The sequence below is a fragment of the Ahaetulla prasina genome, chromosome 3, assembly GCF_028640845.1.
Source record: "Ahaetulla prasina isolate Xishuangbanna chromosome 3, ASM2864084v1, whole genome shotgun sequence".
Classification (NCBI taxonomy): domain Eukaryota; kingdom Metazoa; phylum Chordata; class Lepidosauria; order Squamata; family Colubridae; genus Ahaetulla; species Ahaetulla prasina.
Window position 1 is genome coordinate 36,332,581 of NC_080541.1, and position 22,241 is coordinate 36,354,821.

General features: G+C 36.5%; 1 protein-coding gene across 1 annotated transcript in view; it reads left to right on the plus strand.

The window, feature by feature from the left end:
- The window catches only part of MMP16 (matrix metallopeptidase 16), a 179,660-nt gene that overhangs the window by 66,068 nt on the left and 91,351 nt on the right, over positions 1-22,241 (plus strand). Inside the window, exon 3 of the mRNA XM_058178150.1 lies at positions 20,548-20,670. Within this exon, the coding sequence (XP_058034133.1) occupies positions 20,548-20,670 (123 nt within the window). The remainder of the gene's footprint in view (positions 1-20,547; positions 20,671-22,241) is intronic.

Genomic DNA, 22,241 nt, shown 5'->3' on the forward strand with positions numbered 1-22,241 from the left:
TAGAAAAAATACAGCTGGGTGTCATCCGCATACAGCTGGTACTTCACACGAAACCACTGATGATCTCACCCAGCGGCTTCATGTAGATGTTAAACAGAAGGCGAGAGGATCGACCCCTGCGGCACCCACAAGTGAGGCGCCTCGGGGCCGACCTCTGCCCCCGTCAACACCGACTGCGACCGGTCGGACAAAGTTAAGACACGTTTGAGGCCAGCCAGATCACGATCAAGAGTGTGAAGAGTATAATTATCAAGCTGTGTATAGACTTTAAATGAATCGGCGGTGGAAAAAATGATAAACCCTAATTCCAAACTCAGTAGCCTATTTTTTTTTCTGGTACCTACCTGTGACCCAATTCTCTCTGGCTTTCTCCCCATCTCCTCCCAATTGTCTCACAAATAGTCTTTCCTATTCTAGTAACCACATATCCCATCATGCACAGCTGCTAAGGTCACTAGATTACATCTGTTTTAAAGATATTCAGAAGCAGCAGTAGAATTGGGGATGACGTATAAGGCAACTGTACCACCTAGAGTCATTGACTGAGATGGGACACTGTAGAAATTGAATAAATAAATTAATTAATTAATAAAGTACCCATCTAGTTTATACTGGGAACTGGGAAGATGTTATTGGAAAACACCTAGCTATTATTCCATCCCCACCATCCAGTCAGAGCTGAAGAAGCTTATTGGATGAGAAGCAAAGTGTCTTCAAAGAAAAAACAGAAAGTCCAGTTGCCTCTTGAAAAAGCACCATGACCTGGATGACTGAGAATCCCCATAGACATCTAGTTATTATGTTGAAACTGTGCAAAATCTACTTGATACTGTGCATGAGTAGTGTTGTGGTCTGCTTGCAGCCTGCGGAGCTGGCAACAGAGTTGAAAAGCGATGAGGCTGAGGTGAGGTCAGGGCCATTGGGAAGTGAGGTGCGGACTCCAGAGCCTCCAGAGACTGATAGTAGTGAGGCAGAGGAACAGGAGGAGCATGAGAAGAGCTGCCAGAAGGCAAGAGCAGCTCAAACAAAAAGGACAATTTGGGAGTAGGGCCAAGAGATGATTGGTCCCTCCCATAAGGCTTAAAACAGACCAGCAACAGCGTTTGAGCTTTGCCTGAAAACAACATTGGTAGCCTTGTCTTCTTCGTCCACGTCTTGCATTTATTTTTGTGACTTCTGAACATTTGCCAAGAAAGGCCTTTAGCAGTTTGCCTAATTGGACCAAGGTTTGCGATAGGACTGAGGAATTTGTGTTGGGAGGAATTTGCTTTAATTTGAGTTGAACTACACTGGGAATGAAGTAATTCTCAGCTGTTTGAATAAAGTTTGCTTGTTTTTTCACGGACTGAGCTTCCTACTATCTACTTGGGCCTGGGTCACAACAAGTACTGCATGTCATTCCCGAATCCCATTTCCCTATAAGAAAAATAAGGAAGTTTAAACAGGTTTCCAGCTCCCTCCTTTTCACAGAGGATTCCCACATTAGGTAATCTGGAGGGCCAGGGATAGGGGTTATTCCTCTGCCCTGGTCCTATTAGACCTCTCAGCGGCTTTCGATACCATCGACCATGGTATCCTGCTGCGCCGGTTGGGGGGATTGGGAGTGGGAGGCACCGTTTATCGGTGGTTCTCCTCCTATCTCTCCGACCGGCCGCAGACGGTGTTGACGGGGGGGCAGAGGTCGACCCCGCGGCACCTCACTTGTGGGGTGCCGCAGGGGTCGATTCTCTCGCCCCTTCTGTTCAACATCTATATGAACCGCTGGGTGAGATCATCAGTGGCTTGTGTGAGGTACCAGCTGTACGCTGATGACACCCAGCTGTACTTTTCACACGGGCCACCCCAATGAAGCTATCAAGTGCTGTCCCGGTGTTTGGAAGCCGTCTGGTCTGGATGGGGAGAAACAGGCTCAAGCTCAATCCCTCCAAGGCGGAGTGGCTGTGGATGCCGGCATCCCGGTACAGTCAGCTGAGTCCGCGGCTGACTGTCGGGAGGCGAGTCATTGGCCCGATGGAGAGGGTGCGCAATTTGGGCGTTCTCCTGGATGCACGGCTGTCTTTTGAAGATCATTTGACGGCCGTCTCCAGGAGAGCTTTCCACCAGGTTCGCCTGGTGCGCCAGTTCGCCCTTTCTGAACCGGGATGCCTTGTGCACAGTCACTCACGCCCTTGTGACGTCTCGTCTGGACTACTGCAATGCTCTCTACATGGGGCTCCCCTTGAAGGGCATCCGGAGGCTGCAGTTGGTCAGAATGCAGCTGCGCTGGTGATAGAGGAGCCCTCGTGGCTCCCGGTGACACCTATCCTGCGCAGGCTGCACTGGCTACCTGTGGCCTTCCGGGTGCGCTTCAAGGTATTGGTGAACGTCTTTAAAGCGCTCCATGGCATAGGGCCGGGTTACTTACGGGACCGCCTGCTGCTACCGAATACCTCTCACCGACCCGTGCGCTCTCACAGAGGGACTCCTCAGGGTGCCGTCGGTAGCGACAGTGTCGTCTGGCGACACCCAGGGGAAGGGCCTTCTCTGTGGGGGCTCCCGCCCTCTGGAACGAACTCCCCCCAGGACTTCGTCAACTTCCGGACCTCCGAACCTTTCGCCGCGAGCTCAAAACTCACTTATTTATTTGCGCTGGACTGGGTTAGCTTTTTATGGGTTTTTAATTGGGTTTTATCGATGGGTTTTTAATGGGTTTTTAATGGGTTTTATTATTTGCTAAATTTTAATTGCGGCCAAATTGAATAAGTTTTTTAGTGGTATTTTAATAGTATTTATTTTGTAATAGGAATGTTTATTTTATCTGGCTGTAAACCGCCCTGAGTCCTTCGGGAGAAGGGCGGTATAAAAATTTAAATAATAAATAAATAAATAAATAAATAAATAAATAAATAAATAAATAAATCCACAAAAAAATATGCAGAAATGAAACATGACCTTCAAACCAAATTCCTCTGCAAGCAGTCCCAGGCAGTTAACCCAGACTTTTGCTTCATTTCATTCAGTCTGTTTTATTATAATTTATTTGTTTTGATTGTGATGAGTGGTCCAGAGTCATTAGGAATCAGGTGACATACAAGTTTAATAATAATAATGAGGCAAGCGTCTCCCATTTCTGATCCTATCTCATGATTGATTTCTTTTTATTTATTTCTCTGATTTGTTTCTCTACTTTTCTAGTTTCCCAATTGTCAGAATTTTGTTATATGTTTCTAGGAGTGTAAACATGTTGCTGTTTCCTCTGTTATTTAAAAGTGTGTTGAGCAATGACATCACATAAATAAATACAAATAATAATAGACTAAATTGATTGGCGTGTATATGTCTGAACAATGGACACTGGAATAATGCAACATTTGGAAGCCAGATGCAGTGGATTTGGTGGGATCGTTTTTAAGACACACATAAGAGTAGGTATGTGATAGGATTGTGTAAAGAATTTAGAAAGAATGCTTGTAAAGCATGTTAGAATGAATGATGCAATTTTCTTGAAAAGTTAAAATATCTGGATTCTTTGGAAAGCGTACAAGGCAGCCTTAAATGTTGCCTCTGGCTATTGTGAGGACATGCACAATTCATTTGTTGGTGATCCCAGTGGTATTGTTATCTATGTCTCTGTTCCTAGGCTCAGGGTGAAATGGTTTGTGTAGCTGTTAGTGATTTTTTGGGATGTTATTAATGTATCTCTTAGTATGCATGTTTTTCTTTTCATATTTTCTCTTTCTTTTAAATTATAAGTTGTCCATAATCTTTTTGAAGTAAAGCAGCTTCAAGATCGAATAAATAAACAACGTTCAAGCAGCTGTGTTCACTCTTGTAAGTAGCTGTATTAATTTTTCAGAGGATGCAGCTGCTTTAATACTTTAAAGAGAAAGTTTTGCTTTTGCTAGTATTCTTTGCAAAGAATCATTTTTGCATGCTTTGTTCAACCTTGATGTCAAACATCAAGTTAATTTTGCATATTGCTTCTTATAGGAGAAAAAGATAATTAAATATGCTGTGTTTTCAATCTAATTTTAATTCATTTTTTCCTTGATATTAAATCACAAGGACAAAATATAGCACCAGATCATCAGATAATCTCACCTGCTATTTGTTTTGTTTTATATGAATGATTGGTGGAAATCCCTTTCTGCATTAATTTTTAAAACATTTTTATAAGGCTGAAATGGTGAATACTAAAGGATAAATCAAATCAGGAAATATTAGTGTTAAGATCTATTTTGACGATCACTTAACAGAGATATAGGCCACACTTTATTTACATCAGAATGACATTTCTCTATTTTTCCACAGTTTGATTATAGTACTTTGACTGAAGAATCAATGCTATCTTTCTCAGCACATTTATAACTTCCTTTGTTGCCAGCTTCTGGTAGTTAATTTTCTGTTGGTAAAAAAGATAGTTTCCACCAAAATGCCACTAATTTAGCATTTAAAAGCTTCTAACACTCAAAATTGCCTTCTTTTGTCGAATACTTATTCCCATTAGCTTAGCTAGTTTAACTATTAAATCATGAAATACCTTAGTAGACACTAGACCAGGGCTGTCAAACTCCCAGCCTGCGGGCCGGATGCATCACGTGCTGGCTACTCCCATGCCCAGTTTAGCAAAGGGGGAAAAAGTCCCAATTTGTTATGTGATGCCTCCATGATGCCTCCTACACTAGACCTATTTGAAGGGTTTCTAATTCTAAGGGCAGGTAATGCTTGTGTATGGATTCTCTAAATTCAAGGACCCCGATCTAATTTCTTTCTATCAAAGGTATGTTTCTCATAGTGCAATAATGGATGACCAAATGGAATGATTTGATATATTTTTTTCAAATCTGAGGTTGGAAATATAGAAGAATGTGGGTATTTTTTTTTTAAAAAAAGGTAAAGTAAATTCTTTTCAGATTCTAGATTCCCATCAATGAAGGTGGTGCTGACTAGAGGGCACCAAAGTAGAGGAAGCTGATACTACCAATCCAAGGATTTTTCCATTTCCCCCCCGTAATTTCTTTAGCAAAAATCCTCAAGAAATGTATGTTTACATCAAATTGAAGGTACTTTTTTTAAAAAAAATAATGGCTTGAATGTTTCAAACAAAACAAAACAAGAAGCCCCTACATAGAGCTCCACAAAGTAGGGGAAAGTATTAAATCTTCCAGATTATAATATTCTGCTCCACACATTAGTTTGTGATTGCAATAGACTGTGAAGTACTTATTTCTTAAATAATGTGATATTAATATATGTCTTTCTACATAGAAATTGACCTGCTATTCCAGTATATACTTGAGTGCTTAAAACATGATAGTGTCAATAAATAAATTGAAATTAAAGATTGTCAATCAGGTATTACTATTGGGATATAAACACAAATGATAATGCCAAGCACTTCTAGTGGACTACTTGTATGAAATATAAAGTTATCTATTCCAAAATTTATGGAAAATGACATAAGTAGGATTTTCACATTCACTTCAGTGGAGAAGATGTTTTGGTATAAATAAAGCGAAGTGTACATAAAAGCTGACCTATCTGCTAAAATGAATGGAGAAGCTCTTCTATCTGGAAAAATAAAATCCAAATACCTTGCAAACATCTATTTATTTATTTATTTATTAAATTTTTATACCGCCCTTCTCCCGAAGGACTCAGATAAAAAACGCAGAAATGTACAATTAAAACGACAATTTAAAACCGAGCATATTTAGAAAAAATGGCCACATTTAAAAGTTTAAAATTTAAAATTATAAACCATATAATAATAAAACCCCAGTTAAAATTTAAAAATATTAAAAATATTAAAAATATTATAAATATTATGCCAGTCCCGCTTGAATAAATAAATGCGTTTTCAGCTCACGGCGAAAGGTCCGAAGATCAGGCACTTGACGTAGTCCAGGAGGAAGTTCGTTCCAGAGCGTAGGAGCTCCCACAGAGAAGGCCCTTCCCCTGGGGGCCGCCAGCTGACATTGTTTGGCGGACGGCACCCTGAGAAGACCCTCTCTGTGAGAGCGTACGGGTCAGTTGGAGGCATGCGGTAACAGCAGGCGGTCCCGTAAGTACCCGGGCCCTAAGCCCTTACTTACATGGGATATTTACGGGTATGTTCCTGAGACATATTCATATCCTGCCTTCCCTTATGAGCTCAAAATAGGTCATATGGGGATCTCTCTGTTTTATCCCTACAAAAGCAAATCTGTAAATCTGAGCAGGGTGACTGGTCCCAGTGCCCAGTGAGTTTCTGTGTCTAATATTGGACTTGAATTTACGTACCTGATATAAGCAGGTATTTAGACACATTTTGTGAATGTCTAGAGATAAACACAATGTAATTTAATTCTGGAAGTGTTGTGGACAAAAAAAGCTAGTAGACCTGTAAACAAATTTTCAGCTTGTCTTGAAATATGGTCTTTGTATGTGAAATGATTATGATTTGCTAGTCTATCTTAACTTTGTGTCGGGATGAAATTCACTTACCTTCGCTACCGGTTCACCAATGGGCGCATGCGAGCCTTCTGGGCATGCACAGAGGGTCAAAAACGGGATGTGATGACGTCTGGGTGGGTGGGCGGAGCCTTCTGTCACCGGCGTTACCGGTTTATCTGAGCCAGATAGAACCGGCTGAATTTCACCACTGCTTTGAGCTATGCTTGAAAGTGTGAGGGTTGAAGTAGGGGCATCAATGCCAGCTACTACCTTATCAAAATACTATTTCAGTTACTCATTTGTGTTCTGGTTACTAGACTACTATAACAAAATTTATGCTGAAGACATATTGGAAGCTGGACTGACTGCACTATATAACAACCTAGATGTTGATCGACCTGAATGAGTCAGGCAACATTACACTGATATTATGGAAGCTGGCCTGCTTTAACTCTGAGCTATGCTTGAAAGACATTGAAGAAGAGTAATGATATAATTCTAGAAATGTCTGGTTTAACCAAAAGGCTTGAAGTTCTGTGCCCTAATTGTCAAGTTAGCAATAGCCTATAATACAGCTAAAGCTAGTAATATCGGAAATATCACTTTAATATTAATACACTTTTTCATGAACTATATTATTTGAAAAGCTTTTGGGGAAATAAGTGATTTTTGAAAATAATGTGGGAATATCCTCTTAAGGCGCTTAATTTCTTAATATACTCAAAATCTAAGCATTTTATATTGCCTGTCAGACTTGTGATGTGAATATATAGAAACTTGGCATGGATCAGCAGAGTCAAATATGTATAATCAATTTGAAGGACATTTCTCTAAGATGAAATTTAATATATGGTTCTTATTTCATTTAAAAGGAATCAATAATGTTATTATGTACTTTATCACAATTACCAATAGAATTAAAAACTAGATAACAGAATGGATTGGAAAAACCAGGGAAATCTATGCATAAACAAAATTATATTTGGGTAGCCTGACACTTTCTGCTGCTAATCTAAACCTAATTGTTATGGCTTTACCTGTTTTAGTTGTTCCTAGTACTTCAGAATAATTGTTTCCCCTGCTTAATGGCTTTTGTACAGAGATTTTTTTGGGGGTGGGGGGTAGAAATATGTAAATCACAATATTCTTTAAAAAAAAACCCTATCCTTAAGTTGGATGAAACAGTATTAGCAGCTTTTGTAAGAAAAAATGTTTTGGAAAGAGTTTGAGTATTCAATTTTAATCTGTTGTTACAAAGACATAATAGAAAGAGATGTTCATCAGTTAGAAAAAGAAAATAAACAAATGCCTTTATCTTCTGTGTCTAGAGAGTGCAATTCAATACTGAAGAGCTTATTTTATTTTCCAGAATTGTCTGTGAAGATTTTCAGTCATCCAGGTTATAGTTGTATATATAGTTGTATTTTGAGGAGGAAGATGACATTTTGTTTCCTATCCTGGCAACTTCATCATTTATATCCAACGGATGAAGCTTCTGGGATAGAAAGTGAAACATTTTCCTCCTCAAAAAAATCAGTCCAGTTGCCTTTTCAAAAAATAAAAACCACTTTTGATATTTTTTAGGAATTCTTGATCCCATGGAAAGCCTCCATTTTGCCTTTTACAATCAGAAAATTCTTATGCTTTATTCCTCTGAAATACTGTTTATTTTTATAATGAATTTGTATCCTATCAAAATCAAAAGAGATTCTTCAGTTCATAAACAATAAATCTTCCCATGATAAAAAAAAGTAAATAAAATGAAATCAATTACACCAGTAGTATAACACTGTTACTGTTGCTTGTTCAGGCTGGAAAGTCAGTTCCAAAATGTCCACAATAACTCTTCTTTTAGCAACTTGCAAAAAACTAGTAGAGTCAAGGCAGATATTAAAATATAATTTAGGATCTGACTGTGAAAGCAAAATGAATAGAGAAAAAAAATACAGTCCTTGGATATTAATTCTGCCAATATATATTACATCATTGTGCATCTAAACGGTTCATGATAACAATGATTCTCAAGACTCTGGTGCCTCTGTGGCTCAGACTGCTAAGACAGTCTGTTATTAACACAGCTGCTTGCAATTACTGCAGGTTCTAGTCCCACCAGGCCCAAGGTTGACTCAGCCTTCCATCCTTTATAAGGTAGGTAAAATGAGGACCCAGATTGTTGGGGGCAACAAGTTGACTTTGTATATAAATATACAAATAGGATGAAGACTATTGCTAACATAGTGTAAGCCGCCCTGAGTCTTCGGAGAAGGGTGGGATATAAATGCAAATAAAAAAAAAAGACTTGGGATAAAAACAGCAGGGTTTTAGTAATAAGAGCCTTTGACCTTCGAAATTGACCAAAGAATATGGAGACTATTCCCAGTATTGATAAGGTTTATGCCAGTATTCCTCAATCTGATTTACTGCTGCTCCCTTAGGACCACAGAGTCCAAATTCTTAGGCATCAGAATCCAAAATGAGTGCCAGAAATAAGGAAGGCTGCCTCCTTAAGATTTTCTTACTGATGTAGTGACTGCCTTCTATATAGCTTTTGGAATATTCCTAATTAGCCAGATGACCTTATTCATGCAGACAGTATCTGTCATATAACCTTGTCACTCTTGATTGGATAGCATCTCACTGAATATGGAATGTAAAAGTGTCTCACAGCTGATTAGATGAGGATGATATACAAGGGCTTTCTTTTAGAAGACATAAATTCCTTATGCTGCAATACTTTGGAAATAGTCAACAACTTTATTTACTATGGAACAGCAGTTGATCTGCTCCAGTGTTAATTGTCTAAAGTATATGGTGTGTATAATAAAATTTGAGAGCCAGTTTATTGTTTAAGGCATCAGGATAGAAACTGGAAGATTGTGACTTCTAGGCATAAAGCCAATTGGGTCACCTTGGGCCAATCACTCTGTCTCAGGCCCAGAAAGAAGGCAATGGTAAACCACTTCTAAAAAAAGTCTTGCCAAGAAAACTGCAGGGACTTGTCCAAGCAGTCACCAGGAGTCAACACTGATGTGAAGCAATACTACTACTACTAATAAAAATATTTCACACTAATTTGAAATCACATGTTATACAAAGACAGACTGTGGTTTATTCAGTTTTAATATAGTATAACTATAGCCATTTTGGATTGTAAATTTGACTATCTGAATCAGTCATGTTTTATACAACAAATAAACTTATGATCTGTTATATGTATTTTATGAAATTTGCATATATTTAAAAAGTGGAGGATAGGCAATGCTGTGACGGGAGTCTGAAATTACATAATAAGATTGTTGATGCATCCTTCACATTCCAGAAACTGGGATTGGAATTCAATTTGAAAGTTGAGGAACAGATGCAACAAATCATATCAATGCTAAAGTATATTTTCTAATAAACCTTTCATGCGTGAGGCTTATATTGATGGTTACGTACATTGCAATTTCCATTCAAGTGTAGGACTTTGCTTCTATGTCCTCTCCATAGCAGTTTCTTTCTCCCAGAGAATTTGAGGTCGCCACTTAGCCTTCTGGAAAGCTGTAAAGACTTGTCTGTTCATTCAAGCCCTGGGTTAGGCTGGAAGTGATCCCAGCAAATGTCACTGGAATATTGTGGTGCTGTAGTGGGAAGCATGATAGATTGATAATGTAGATAAATAGTTTTTATGGAATGTTGTGATCCATCAATTATCTATAAGATAGATGGTCATATATTTTTTTGAAATAAATAAAATAAAAATGTCACTCGGCTTCTGAATTAAAATTATTTTCTGCCTAAAAATTTGTTTTGTTTAAACACTGTTTGCTTTTTCTGACTGAACTCTTGTTCAATGTTATATAGCTATATAAATGATTTTTATAATTATGTCGCCTGGGGAATCGTTTCAAACTTCCTATGATTTTTAATTGTGACTGAAATAAGTTCTTTCTTAGCTATGTACTAAGTACTCAGTTACATGAACTCTAATTTTTGAAACCCACCCAAAGTTGCTTTATTAGTAAGATGGGGGGGCTTAGAAATTTTAAGTAAGTAAATAAGTAAGTAAATAAATAAGTAAATAAATAAAATTTCAGAACAAATGTTTCCTTAGGAGTTCTTTTCCATTAAAATTTGAAGACAGATACAATTTTTGGATGTTTTTCACCTGTCTGGATATCCCACGTGTGAGGATGTTACTCTAAAAAGTATTAGAGAAGCAGTTCCATGTTGCATTTAAATACTTATTAAAGCCACTCAGTGAGGTTCCTTGCTTTGAAACTGACAATTAAAACACAAACCTGAAATTGCGTTCCTGAATTTGATTGAACCTGGACATTGCTATTACTGTGAAATGGGCAAACTATTGTTTGTGGAAGAAAAGATCTGTTTCCTTAAACACATTTATGTGTTTGGTTTTTGGGTGGGGAGAGGAGCTCCTCCCTTATTTACAGTACTTATTTTGACATTATAAATAAAATAAAAATGTCACTCGGCTTCTGAATTAAAATTATTTTCTGCCTAAAAATTTGTTTTGTTTAAACACTGTTTGCTTTTTCTGACTGAACTCTTGTTCAATGTTATATAGCTATATAAATGATTTTATAATTATGTCGCCTGGGAATCGTTTCAAACTTCCTATGATTTTTAATTGTGACTGAAATAAGTTCTTTCTTAGCTATGTACTAAGTACTCAGTTACATGAGCTCTAATTTTGAAACCCACCCAAAGTTGCTTTATTAGTAAGATGGGGGCTTAGAAATTTTAAGTAAGTAAATAAATAAAATAAAAATGTCACTCGGCTTCTGAATTAAAATTATTTTCTGCCTAAAAACTTGTTTTGTTTAAACACTGTTTGCTTTTTCTGACTGAACTCTTGTTCAATGTTATATAGCTATATAAATGATTTTTATAATTATGTCGCCTGGGGAATCGTTTCAAACTTCCTATGATTTTTAATTGTGACTGAAATAAGTTCTTTCTTAGCTATGTACTAAGTACTCAGTTACATGAACTCTAATTTTTGAAACCCACCCAAAGTTGCTTTATTAGTAAGATGGGGGGGCTTAGAAATTTTAAGTAAGTAAATAAGTAAGTAAATAAATAAGTAACTCATGCTCAGAAAAATACCCCAACACTTCAGAATGGATATTCTAGTAACATTGTTAAAGTATTGTTTAATATTGGTGTTTAGAATACTTCTTACGTAGGATAATAGTTCTCTCTTCTTTTAAATCCCTTGCCTCTTTCGTTTGATGTAGTGATATCACCTTAAGGTGAGAGCATCCGTCTTTTCTATTTGGTAACTACAGTGTGTTTAACTGCTTCTTCTTGGTGTTATGTATATGTAATTTAAATGCATGGAAATTGCATGCTATTAGGACATTTGTTCACTTTGAAGTATCAGTGCCTGGGAAATTATGGACTTTGTATGTTTTAAAGATAAATTACAATTTAAAGATAATTTGCATACACAAGTAGCTGTACACACATTTCTACAATAAATGGAAAAAAATTAAAGTTTTACAGAAACTGCAGAATCCCCCCCCCCAAACAAATTCTGTTAGCTGTAATTTTCTTCAGTTATGTCAAAATTCTAGCTGGGATATATTTTTGAAGTAAATAAATAAGTAACTCATGCTCAGAAAAATACCCCAACACTTCAGAATGGATATTCTAGTAACATTGTTAAAGTATTGTTTAATATTGGTGTTTAGAATGCTTCTTACATAGGATAATAGTTCTCTCTTCTTTTAAATCCCTTGCCTCTTTCGTTTGATGTAGTGATATCACCTTAAGGTGAGAGCATCCGTCTTTTCTATTTGGTAACTACAGTGTGTTTAACTGCTTCTTCTTGGTGTTATGTATATGTAATTTAAATGCATGGAAATTGCATGCTATTAGGACATTTGTTCACTTTGAAGTATCAGTGCCTGGGAAATTATGGACTTTGTATGTTTTAAAGATAAATTACAATTTAAAGATAATTTGCATACACAAGTAGCTGTACACACATTTCTACAATAAATGGAAAAAAATTAAAGTTTTACAGAAACTGCAGAATCCCCCCCCCCAAACAAATTCTGTTAGCTGTAATTTTCTTCAGTTATGTCAAAATTCTAGCTGGGATATATTTTTCATTATAATTACTGCCTAAAAACCAGGTTGTTGTGTGTATATTGATGTGTTCAAAATATTCAAATTGTATTAGCCAAAATTTAGACATTTAAATTTGCAGGTTTAAAGAATCAATTGAATCAGATGATTAATTTATTCTTGTTTAGAGCTTTAGCTGCCAGAAAGATTAGTGCCAGATTTTGTCAGATCTGCTGATTACATTGGGAAGATGGCCATCAAACAATGTGTTCCAAATCATCAAAAGTAATATATTTGACTAAAGACTACAAGGCCATGTTCTCTTTAATGGGCTGCAGTTGTCCATATGCAGCCACAAAAAGAAAATCAATTGTTAATGTTGCCCCACCCATCTATCCAAGATTCCATTTAGAAGTTGTAAAGCTTTAAATTTACACAATTCTATTGTAGGCGTCCATTTTTTGATCCCATTCAGCTGTCTATTTTCCAAATGTGTGAGTGCACCTCCAACCCCAAATAAGTCACAAGGGGTTGAAAGAAAGTTGCCTGTTTTCATATATCCTCTTATTGATAATATATTTCATGAATGAACCTTTGTTCTCAGAATAGATAGCTACCTTACCCTAATTAAAGCACATGTACAGTTTTGAGAGCCAGGTAACCGAAGCTCTCTTACACCCTACATTTTCTGTATTTGGTGTGTTAAACTGTATGTCTACCATTTGAGTTATTTATATACATCTACATTATCTATTTGTCTGTCTATATCTATCTATCATCTACCAATGGCTCTTGCCATCTTCTGGAAGGAGAGGAGCTCCTCCCTTATTTACAGTACTTATTTTGACATTATAAATAAAATAAAAATGTCACTCGGCTTCTGAATTAAAATTATTTTCTGCCTAAAAACCAGGTTGTTGTGTGTATATTGATGTGTTCAAAATATTCAAATTGTATTAGCCAAAATTTAGACATTTAAATTTGCAGGTTTAAAGAATCAATTGAATCAGATGATTAATTTATTCTTGTTTAGAGCTTTAGCTGCCAGAAAGATTAGTGCCAGATTTTGTCAGATCTGCTGATTACATTGGGAAGATGGCCATCAAACAATGTGTTCCAAATCATCAAAAGTAATATATTTGACTAAAGACTACAAGGCCATGTTCTCTTTAATGGGCTGCAGTTGTCCATATGCAGCCACAAAAAGAAAATCAATTGTTAATGTTGCCCCACCCATCTATCCAAGATTCCATTTAGAAGTTGTAAAGCTTTAAATTTACACAATTCTATTGTAGGCGTCCATTTTTTGATCCCATTCAGCTGTCTATTTTCCAAATGTGTGAGTGCACCTCCAACCCCAAATAAGTCACAAGGGGTTGAAAGAAAGTTGCCTGTTTTCATATATCCTCTTATTGATAATATATTTCATGAATGAACCTTTGTTCTCAGAATAGATAGCTACCTTACCCTAATTAAAGCACATGTACAGTTTTGATAGCCAGGTAACCGAAGCTCTCTTACACCCTACATTTTCTGTATTTGGTGTGTTAAACTGTATGTCTACCATTTGAGTTATTTATATACATCTACATTATCTATTTGTCTGTCTATATCTATCTATCTATCATCTATCTATCATCTACCAATGGCTCTTGCCATCTTCTGGAAGGAGAGGAGCTCCTCCCTTATTTACAGTACTTATTTTGACATTATAAATAAAATAAAAATGTCACTCGGCTTCTGAATTAAAATTATTTTCTGCCTAAAAATTTGTTTTGTTTAAACACTGTTTGCTTTTTCTGACTGAACTCTTGTTCAATGTTATATAGCTATATAAATGATTTTTATAATTATGTCGCCTGGGGAATCGTTTCAAACTTCCTATGATTTTTAATTGTGACTGAAATAAGTTCTTTCTTAGCTATGTACTAAGTACTCAGTTACATGAACTCTAATTTTTGAAACCCACCCAAAGTTGCTTTATTAGTAAGATGGGGGGGCTTAGAAATTTTAAGTAAGTAAATAAGTAAGTAAATAAATAAGTAAATAAATAAGTAAGTAAATAAATAAAATTTCAGAACAAATGTTTCCTTAGGAGTTCTTTTCCATTAAAATTTGAGGACAGATACAATTTTTGGATGTTTTTCACCTGTCTGGATATCCCACGTGTGAGGATGTTACTCTAAAAAGTATTAGAGAAGCAGTTCCATGTTGCATTTAAATACTTATTAAAGCCACTCAGTGAGGTTCCTTGCTTTGAAACTGACAATTAAAACACAAACCTGAAATTGCGTTCCTGAATTTGATTGAACCTGGACATTGCTATTACTGTGAAATGGGCAAACTATTGTTTGTGGAAGAAAAGATCTGTTTCCTTAAACACATTTATGTGTTTGGTTTTTGGGTGGGGAGAGGAGCTCCTCCCTTATTTACAGTACTTATTTTGACATTATAAATAAAATAAAAATGTCACTCGGCTTCTGAATTAAAATTATTTTCTGCCTAAAAACCAGGTTGTTGTGTGTATATTGATGTGTTCAAAATATTCAAATTGTATTAGCCAAAATTTAGACATTTAAATTTGCAGGTTTAAAGAATCAATTGAATCAGATGATTAATTTATTCTTGTTTAGAGCTTTAGCTGCCAGAAAGATTAGTGCCAGATTTTGTCAGATCTGCTGATTACATTGGGAAGATGGCCATCAAACAATGTGTTCCAAATCATCAAAAGTAATATATTTGACTAAAGACTACAAGGCCATGTTCTCTTTAATGGGCTGCAGTTGTCCATATGCAGCCACAAAAAGAAAATCAATTGTTAATGTTGCCCCACCCATCTATCCAAGATTCCATTTAGAAGTTGTAAAGCTTTAAATTTACACAATTCTATTGTAGGCGTCCATTTTTTGATCCCATTCAGCTGTCTATTTTCCAAATGTGTGAGTGCACCTCCAACCCCAAATAAGTCACAAGGGGTTGAAAGAAAGTTGCCTGTTTTCATATATCCTCTTATTGATAATATATTTCATGAATGAACCTTTGTTCTCAGAATAGATAGCTACCTTACCCTAATTAAAGCACATGTACAGTTTTGAGAGCCAGGTAACCGAAGCTCTCTTACACCCTACATTTTCTGTATTTGGTGTGTTAAACTGTATGTCTACCATTTGAGTTATTTATATACATCTACATTATCTATTTGTCTGTCTATATCTATCTATCTATCTATCTATCTATCTATCTATCTATCTATCTATCTATCTATCTATCTATCTATCTATCTATCTATCTATCTATCTATCTATCTATCTATCTATCTATCTATCTATCTATCTATCTATCTATCTATCTATCATCTACCAATGGCTCTTGCCATCTTCTGGAAGGGGAGAGGGAGCTCCTCCCTTATTTACAGTACTTATTTTGACATTATAAATAAAATTTCAGTATGGTTCAGAACAAATGTTTCCTTAGGAGTTCTTTTCCATTAAAATTTGAAGACAGATACAATTTTTGGATGTTTTTCACCTGTCTGGATATCCCACGTGTGAGGATGTTACTCTAAAAAGTATTAGAGAAGCAGTTCCATGTTGCATTTAAATACTTATTAAAGCCACTCAGTGAGGTTCCTTGCTTTGAAACTGACAATTAAAACACAAACCTGAAATTGCGTTCCTGAATTTGATTGAACCTGGACATTGCTATTACTGTGAAATGGGCAAACTATTGTTTGTGGAAGAAAAGATCTGTTTCCTTAAACACATTTATGTGTTTGGTTTTTTGGGGTGGGGGAGAGGAGCATTCATTTTAAATTGAAAGCCTGCTCTTATCTCAGTAAGCCTACAGTTTCTTTTGTGATGACTCCAAAAGACTTTTTATCTATTTCACTAGTAACCAGCTAAAAGAATAAATGATAGTTAGGATTTCTGTTCACAACTGATTATATTAAGTGACCATTTCATAGCATGGGGGCTACAGTTCTATGAAACCTCTTTAAGTACATTCAAATATTTGGAAATGATTGGATTGATTTGGGATATTTTTTATTTGATAAAAATAAAAATCTCTTCCACTGGGTCTGTGTCTGGATGAAGAGTTCAAGATGGAGAAGACTATTGATTTTAGATGGGAGCAGAGCTTAAAGATTGGGGAACCTTGGTGTCTTGAACTCATTGTATGTTAAGTTTAAAGCCATAGTACACATACTTTAAAATGAAATTAATAAAAGTCTAGTGATTGTTGTGATATCCCTAGAAATCCCTATAATTTCCTAGGAATTATATAAAATATAGATATTTGTGTCCCATTTAAAATGAAATGTGGAGCTTGTGTCTAAATCACTCTTTTGGCTTTGATCAAAATAGTATTTTTTCTGCCATATTTAGCACTAAGCTACAGGAGCAAAATGCTATGGCCTTAATGGATAACCTGTTTGTGTAGCAAAACCAGATTTTTAAAATTGTCTATTTTGTCCTTGTAATTTATTCAGTTAAGTCAGAAACTGTCCATATACTAACACAGCACTTAGTTTGACTTTTTTGAAGAACAATTGCCTTGTAGATCTTTCAAATTAAACCACAACATGTCCATTTCCTAGAAACTTAACTTTCTTTTCAGATTCATGTCATATATGTGTTTTGATATCATGTGCATTATGATTCATATCATATATGTGTATTGACAGTCATTTTACTATGATGTGATTCTTCAGGCATTTTTCATATACATAGAGCAGTTGCGTGGCCAGAGATTATTATTTGGGTCTTTGCCATATGGGGGCCCATTTTTTTTTTAAAAAAGAGAATGTTGCTGGTATTATGCTTTCATTCCACTGAGTGGTTTATTCATAAGTACAGTTAGTATAAAGTGGAAAAGATACAAATAAATAAAATATTTTTGATCTTCAGAAGAAATAAGCATAACATGTTGAGGGGCAAAAACTGGAAAAATAGGGAACACCAAACAAACTACAATCAGTCCAGCATAAACTTTGACATATTTCAATCATAAGAGATCAATTCTGTGACTTCATTCTGCATGAATTTTATCCAACACATGAAGTTAGACATAAAATCTCATTTATTTTTATTTTGTATCGCAGTGTTCCAGCACTGGAAGTTGAGAACAGCTCCATAAAAATAGCAAAATATGAGTAACCCAGCCATTTTAATTTCAGTGACACAGATTTTAATACAACACTGGGAAATAGTTGTAATCAGCTACAATTATAGGATTATAGTGCTAGTGATGTTTATAATGTAATGAAATGATGGATTGAAAAGCAGGACATCTTAATAATAATGATTGCCTTGCAATAATAAACATTATTTATTAGGTTAAACTGAAATTTCAAACTGATAAGAAAAAATAATAGTACACAAGTGATACTGATAAAATTTTCCATATTTAAATATGTTCCCAGAGTCTGTGAGTTTCAAATTATGTGCTTTCCTTTCAGATTTAATTTTTGTGCTGAATCAAATATATATTGGATTTCTCAGCCATTGTTTTCCAGATGTTGCCAATGCATATCATATCAAGGGCTCATGGATAATAATTAAGGGAGCAGATATCCAGAACCCTATTAATATTGTGTGCACTCCATGCTAGCATTTATAAGAAAGGGTGGGAGGGAGGGAGAGTGAAAGAAATATGGCAAGCTGCCCAGAAGCAGTTGTAGAGGTGCACCAAGGTAGAACAGCAGACTGGAATGCCAGGCAGAGGCATCTCATGGAGCAATAATATAGGTTTAATTCATCCTTACAATCTGCATTATAATCTCATAATGTGAGGTACCGAAGGGTGATAGCTCTGAGACCAAACACATGGTTTGCATGCAAAAAGCCAGGTCCACTGTTTCGCTATCTCTAGGCATGGCTTGCAGATGTAGATTCCTGTCTGGAAGTCGGTAAAAAGCAGTATTGAGTTAGATTGATGAAGGGAATGAATAAGAAAAAAGCACTTTCCTTTGTTTCAATGAGCAATTTCAATTACCAGAGGCTTCACTTTATAATTTAAGCCATTCATGCTGTTTCTATATCCTGCTCCTGCTCCCACAAACTATTAGTTTTGAGACTGAAGGAAAATCTAATGAAATTTTATTCAGGAACTCAGTTTTTTCTTTCACAAACTAGCTGGACAAACTCACTTTGCTATAATATTTTCAGTTAACTGTATAAAATCAATATGAACATGTGGCAATGCAAGTCCTGTTGGTTAGAACAGTGCATAAGTGCGTGAGTGCCCATGCAGGCCAACCTTCTTCCAAATGCTGGTCTTGGATCAGATCAAGGACCTTCACTTGCCACCAGATTCTATCACTCCTTGCCCTAGCACAGCTACGCCAGTCCCACCCTCACAGTGAGAAGCTATGAGCTATTCTTGTGGGTGCCTCTTGGATGGCCCCTCACCTTTCCAGAATGACAGGAAACCCCAAATCGTGTTAAACATGGATTCTATTTGGGTGGGTCCAGAACAACGATCCAAGGAGGAAGTGAATTCAGCTCCACTGATTTCCATTCCCCTGTTTGTCTCAGCTCTGACTCCCGTTTCCATTTTTTTTTTTATCTATTCATACCAAGACATTTTATTTAAGGAGTTTCTAATTGGTGGAGGAGCGGGGACAAGAATCTATCTCCAGAACAGCCAGCCAGTACTATATGTAGAAGGCTTTGATTTTAAACCTGTTGAAAGGGGAGTGTCACTCCTTGTATGTGTTTCTCGCTCTTTTTTTAAAAAAAAGAACAGTGCATAAGCCCCAGCAAATAATTAAATAAACATGAAACAAACCAGCTGTATCTACCAGTGTTTGCCCCATATTATTTCCTTATTTGGAAATGCTATGAGGGCTTGCTCTTTAATAATGTTAACCAGGAATTAAAGGTAGTCCTCAAATACAACCATTTGATTAGTGACTGTTCAAAGTTATAGCGGAACTGAAAATAGTGACTCATGATTGATTTACACACTTACGACCATTGCAGCATCCCTATGATCACATAATCAAAATTTAGACACTTGGCAATTGGCATGTATTTATTTATTTTATTTTTTATTTTATTTATTTTTCACATTTATATACCGCCCTATCTCCCTAGGGACTCAGGGCGGTTCACAGGCAATTAAAAATACATATAAATACAAACTAAGATGACACGTAAAAAAATTATTCCATAGCCAAATTGTTAAAAACAGTATAAATAATAAAAACCCATTTAAAACCAGTAAATTTAAAATCTAATCCAGTCCCGCGCAGATGAATAAGTGTGTTTTGAGCTCGCGACGGAAGGTTCGGAGGTCCGGAAGTTGACGAAGTCCTGGAGGGAGTTCGTTCCAGAGGGTGGGAGCCCCCACAGAGAAGGCCCTTCCCCTGGGTGTCGCCAGACGGCACTGCCTAGCTGACGGCACCCTGAGGAGTCCCTCTCTGTGAGAGCGCACGGGTCGGTGAGAGGTATTCGGTAGCAGTAGGCGGTCCCGTAAATAGCCCGGCCCTATGCCATGGAGCGCTTTAAAGATTGTCACCAAAACCTTGAAGCGCACCCGGAAGGCCACAGGTAGCCAGTGCAGTCTGCGCAGGATAGGTGTCACGCGGGAGCCACGAGGGGCTCCCTCTATCACCCGCGCAGCCGCGTTCTGGACAGTTTATGACAGTTCTTTCATAAATACAATTATGTATTTATGTCCTGGGTCATGTGACCTTCCCAGTTGACTTCCAACAAGCAAAGTCAGTGAAGATTTACTTAACAACAGAAATACTCAGCTCAATTGTTGTTGTAAGTGGTGGACCACCTGTATATTGTATTTCAGTGTTTCTCAGCCTTGCCAACTTTAACTCCTAATCTAGGAGTTGAAGTCCACACATTATAAAGTTGTCAGGACTGAGAAACTGTTTGTATGTGGAAATGAATGTAAAAAAGCAATGTTTTACCATTTTGAAGAAGAGATATGATCGTTGCGTCACATCTGGGATATGATCAGATGCGTCAAGAGGTGCCAATGATACTATGCACTTATTGTCATCATATGGTCCTGATTTGTTTTTCTTTTGTTCACTTAAAGCTGGATGAAGAAGCCTCGTTGTGGAGTTCCTGATCAGATGAGAGGCAACTCTAGATTTAACATTCGTCGAAAACGATATGCATTAACAGGGCAGAAGTGGCAACACAAATATATCACTTACAGGTATGAAAGCAAAACTGTGACCCTTTAATTTGTAATTTCTTAACACTTCCAAAAATACAGTTCTCCTGCTTAGGGAAAGACAAGAAATTGGTTGTTATCTAAAAATATGGCTTTGAATATTTTTAGGAGAAGAAGTTCTTGTACTACAAAGGTGGAGAATGGTTTACATATCAAATGTAACTTTGAAGTTTTCAAGGTCAAATCAATTACTTCCTATGTTTGTTTGTTCATTTTTTTGTTTATTTGATTTCTGTGCTGCCTATCTCATCTAGTTAAATTGGATTTGACCAGGAAAGGAATAAGAAGCAAAAACTACTCATTTCAAATTACCAATAATAACAGTATGTTGATATACATTTTATAAAGTATAGGAGAAAAAAAGAACAGTATGCAGTTAGCAGCTGTAGGATAGAATGAGAGAAATTAACTGTATATTATAAAAGAAAATGTGAAGAAGTCATTTTTTTTGTCTTGTTTCCCCCAGTAAGATTAGATTGGAAAAGTTGTGAACAAAAGTCTTTTTAGTTGAAAAACCCAAGGACAAAATTATCAGCATGTCCAAATAAAATCCTGCAGTGGCCATATCTGATGTCTATCAGATGTCTATCATGTCTATAGAGATTCTCAGTCATCCAGGTCATGGTTGTCCCAAAGGTACTTTTCAAAAGGCCACTGGACTTTGTTTTTCCTTGAAGACATTTCACTTCTCATCCAAGAATAATCTTCAGTGAAGAAAATTCAGTGTTCCAGGAAAAACAAAGTCCACTTGTCTTTTGAAAAACACTTTTGGGTCATTAGGGAAAAACATAATTTGAATCAATGTTTCGTAAGGCTTTATTATTTTCTCATGAGATCTTGGAAAACTTTGGGACATTCTCAATGCTGTGAAACCAAGTTTATATTTGGTTTTTATTATTTTATTTTATTGGATTCTTGGGAGAGGTTTGGGGCATTCTGATGCTGATGGGCGCCTTGTTGTCAACTGTTCCTTTGGATAGGATAGGATAGGATAGGATAGGATAGGATTTTTTATTGGTCAAGTGTGATTGGACACATAAGGAATTTGTCTTGGGGCATATGCTCTTAGTGTACATAAAAGAAAAGATATGTGCATCAAGAATCATAAGGTAACAACACTTAATCATAGTCATAGGGTACAAATAAGCAATCAGGAAACAATCAATATCAATTTAAATTGTAAGGATACAAGGAACAAAGTTACAGTTATACAGTCATAAGTGGGGGGAGATGGGTGATCGGAACGATGAGAAGATTAAAAGTAGTGCAGACTTAGTAAATAGTTTGTCAGTGTTGAGGAAATTATTTGTTTAGCAGAGTGATGGCGTTCAGGAAGAAACTGTTCTTGTGTCTAGTTGTTCTGGTGTGCAGTGCTCTATAGCATCATTTTGAGGGTAGGAGTTGAAACAGTTTATGTCCAGGATGTGAGAGGTCTGTAAATATTTTCACAGCCCTCTTTTCGACTCGTGCAGTGTGCAGGTTCTCAATGGAAGGCAGGTTGGATAGCAATAAGCACAAATTAGAGATGAGATTGTGCCTTTTATGGGACTGCT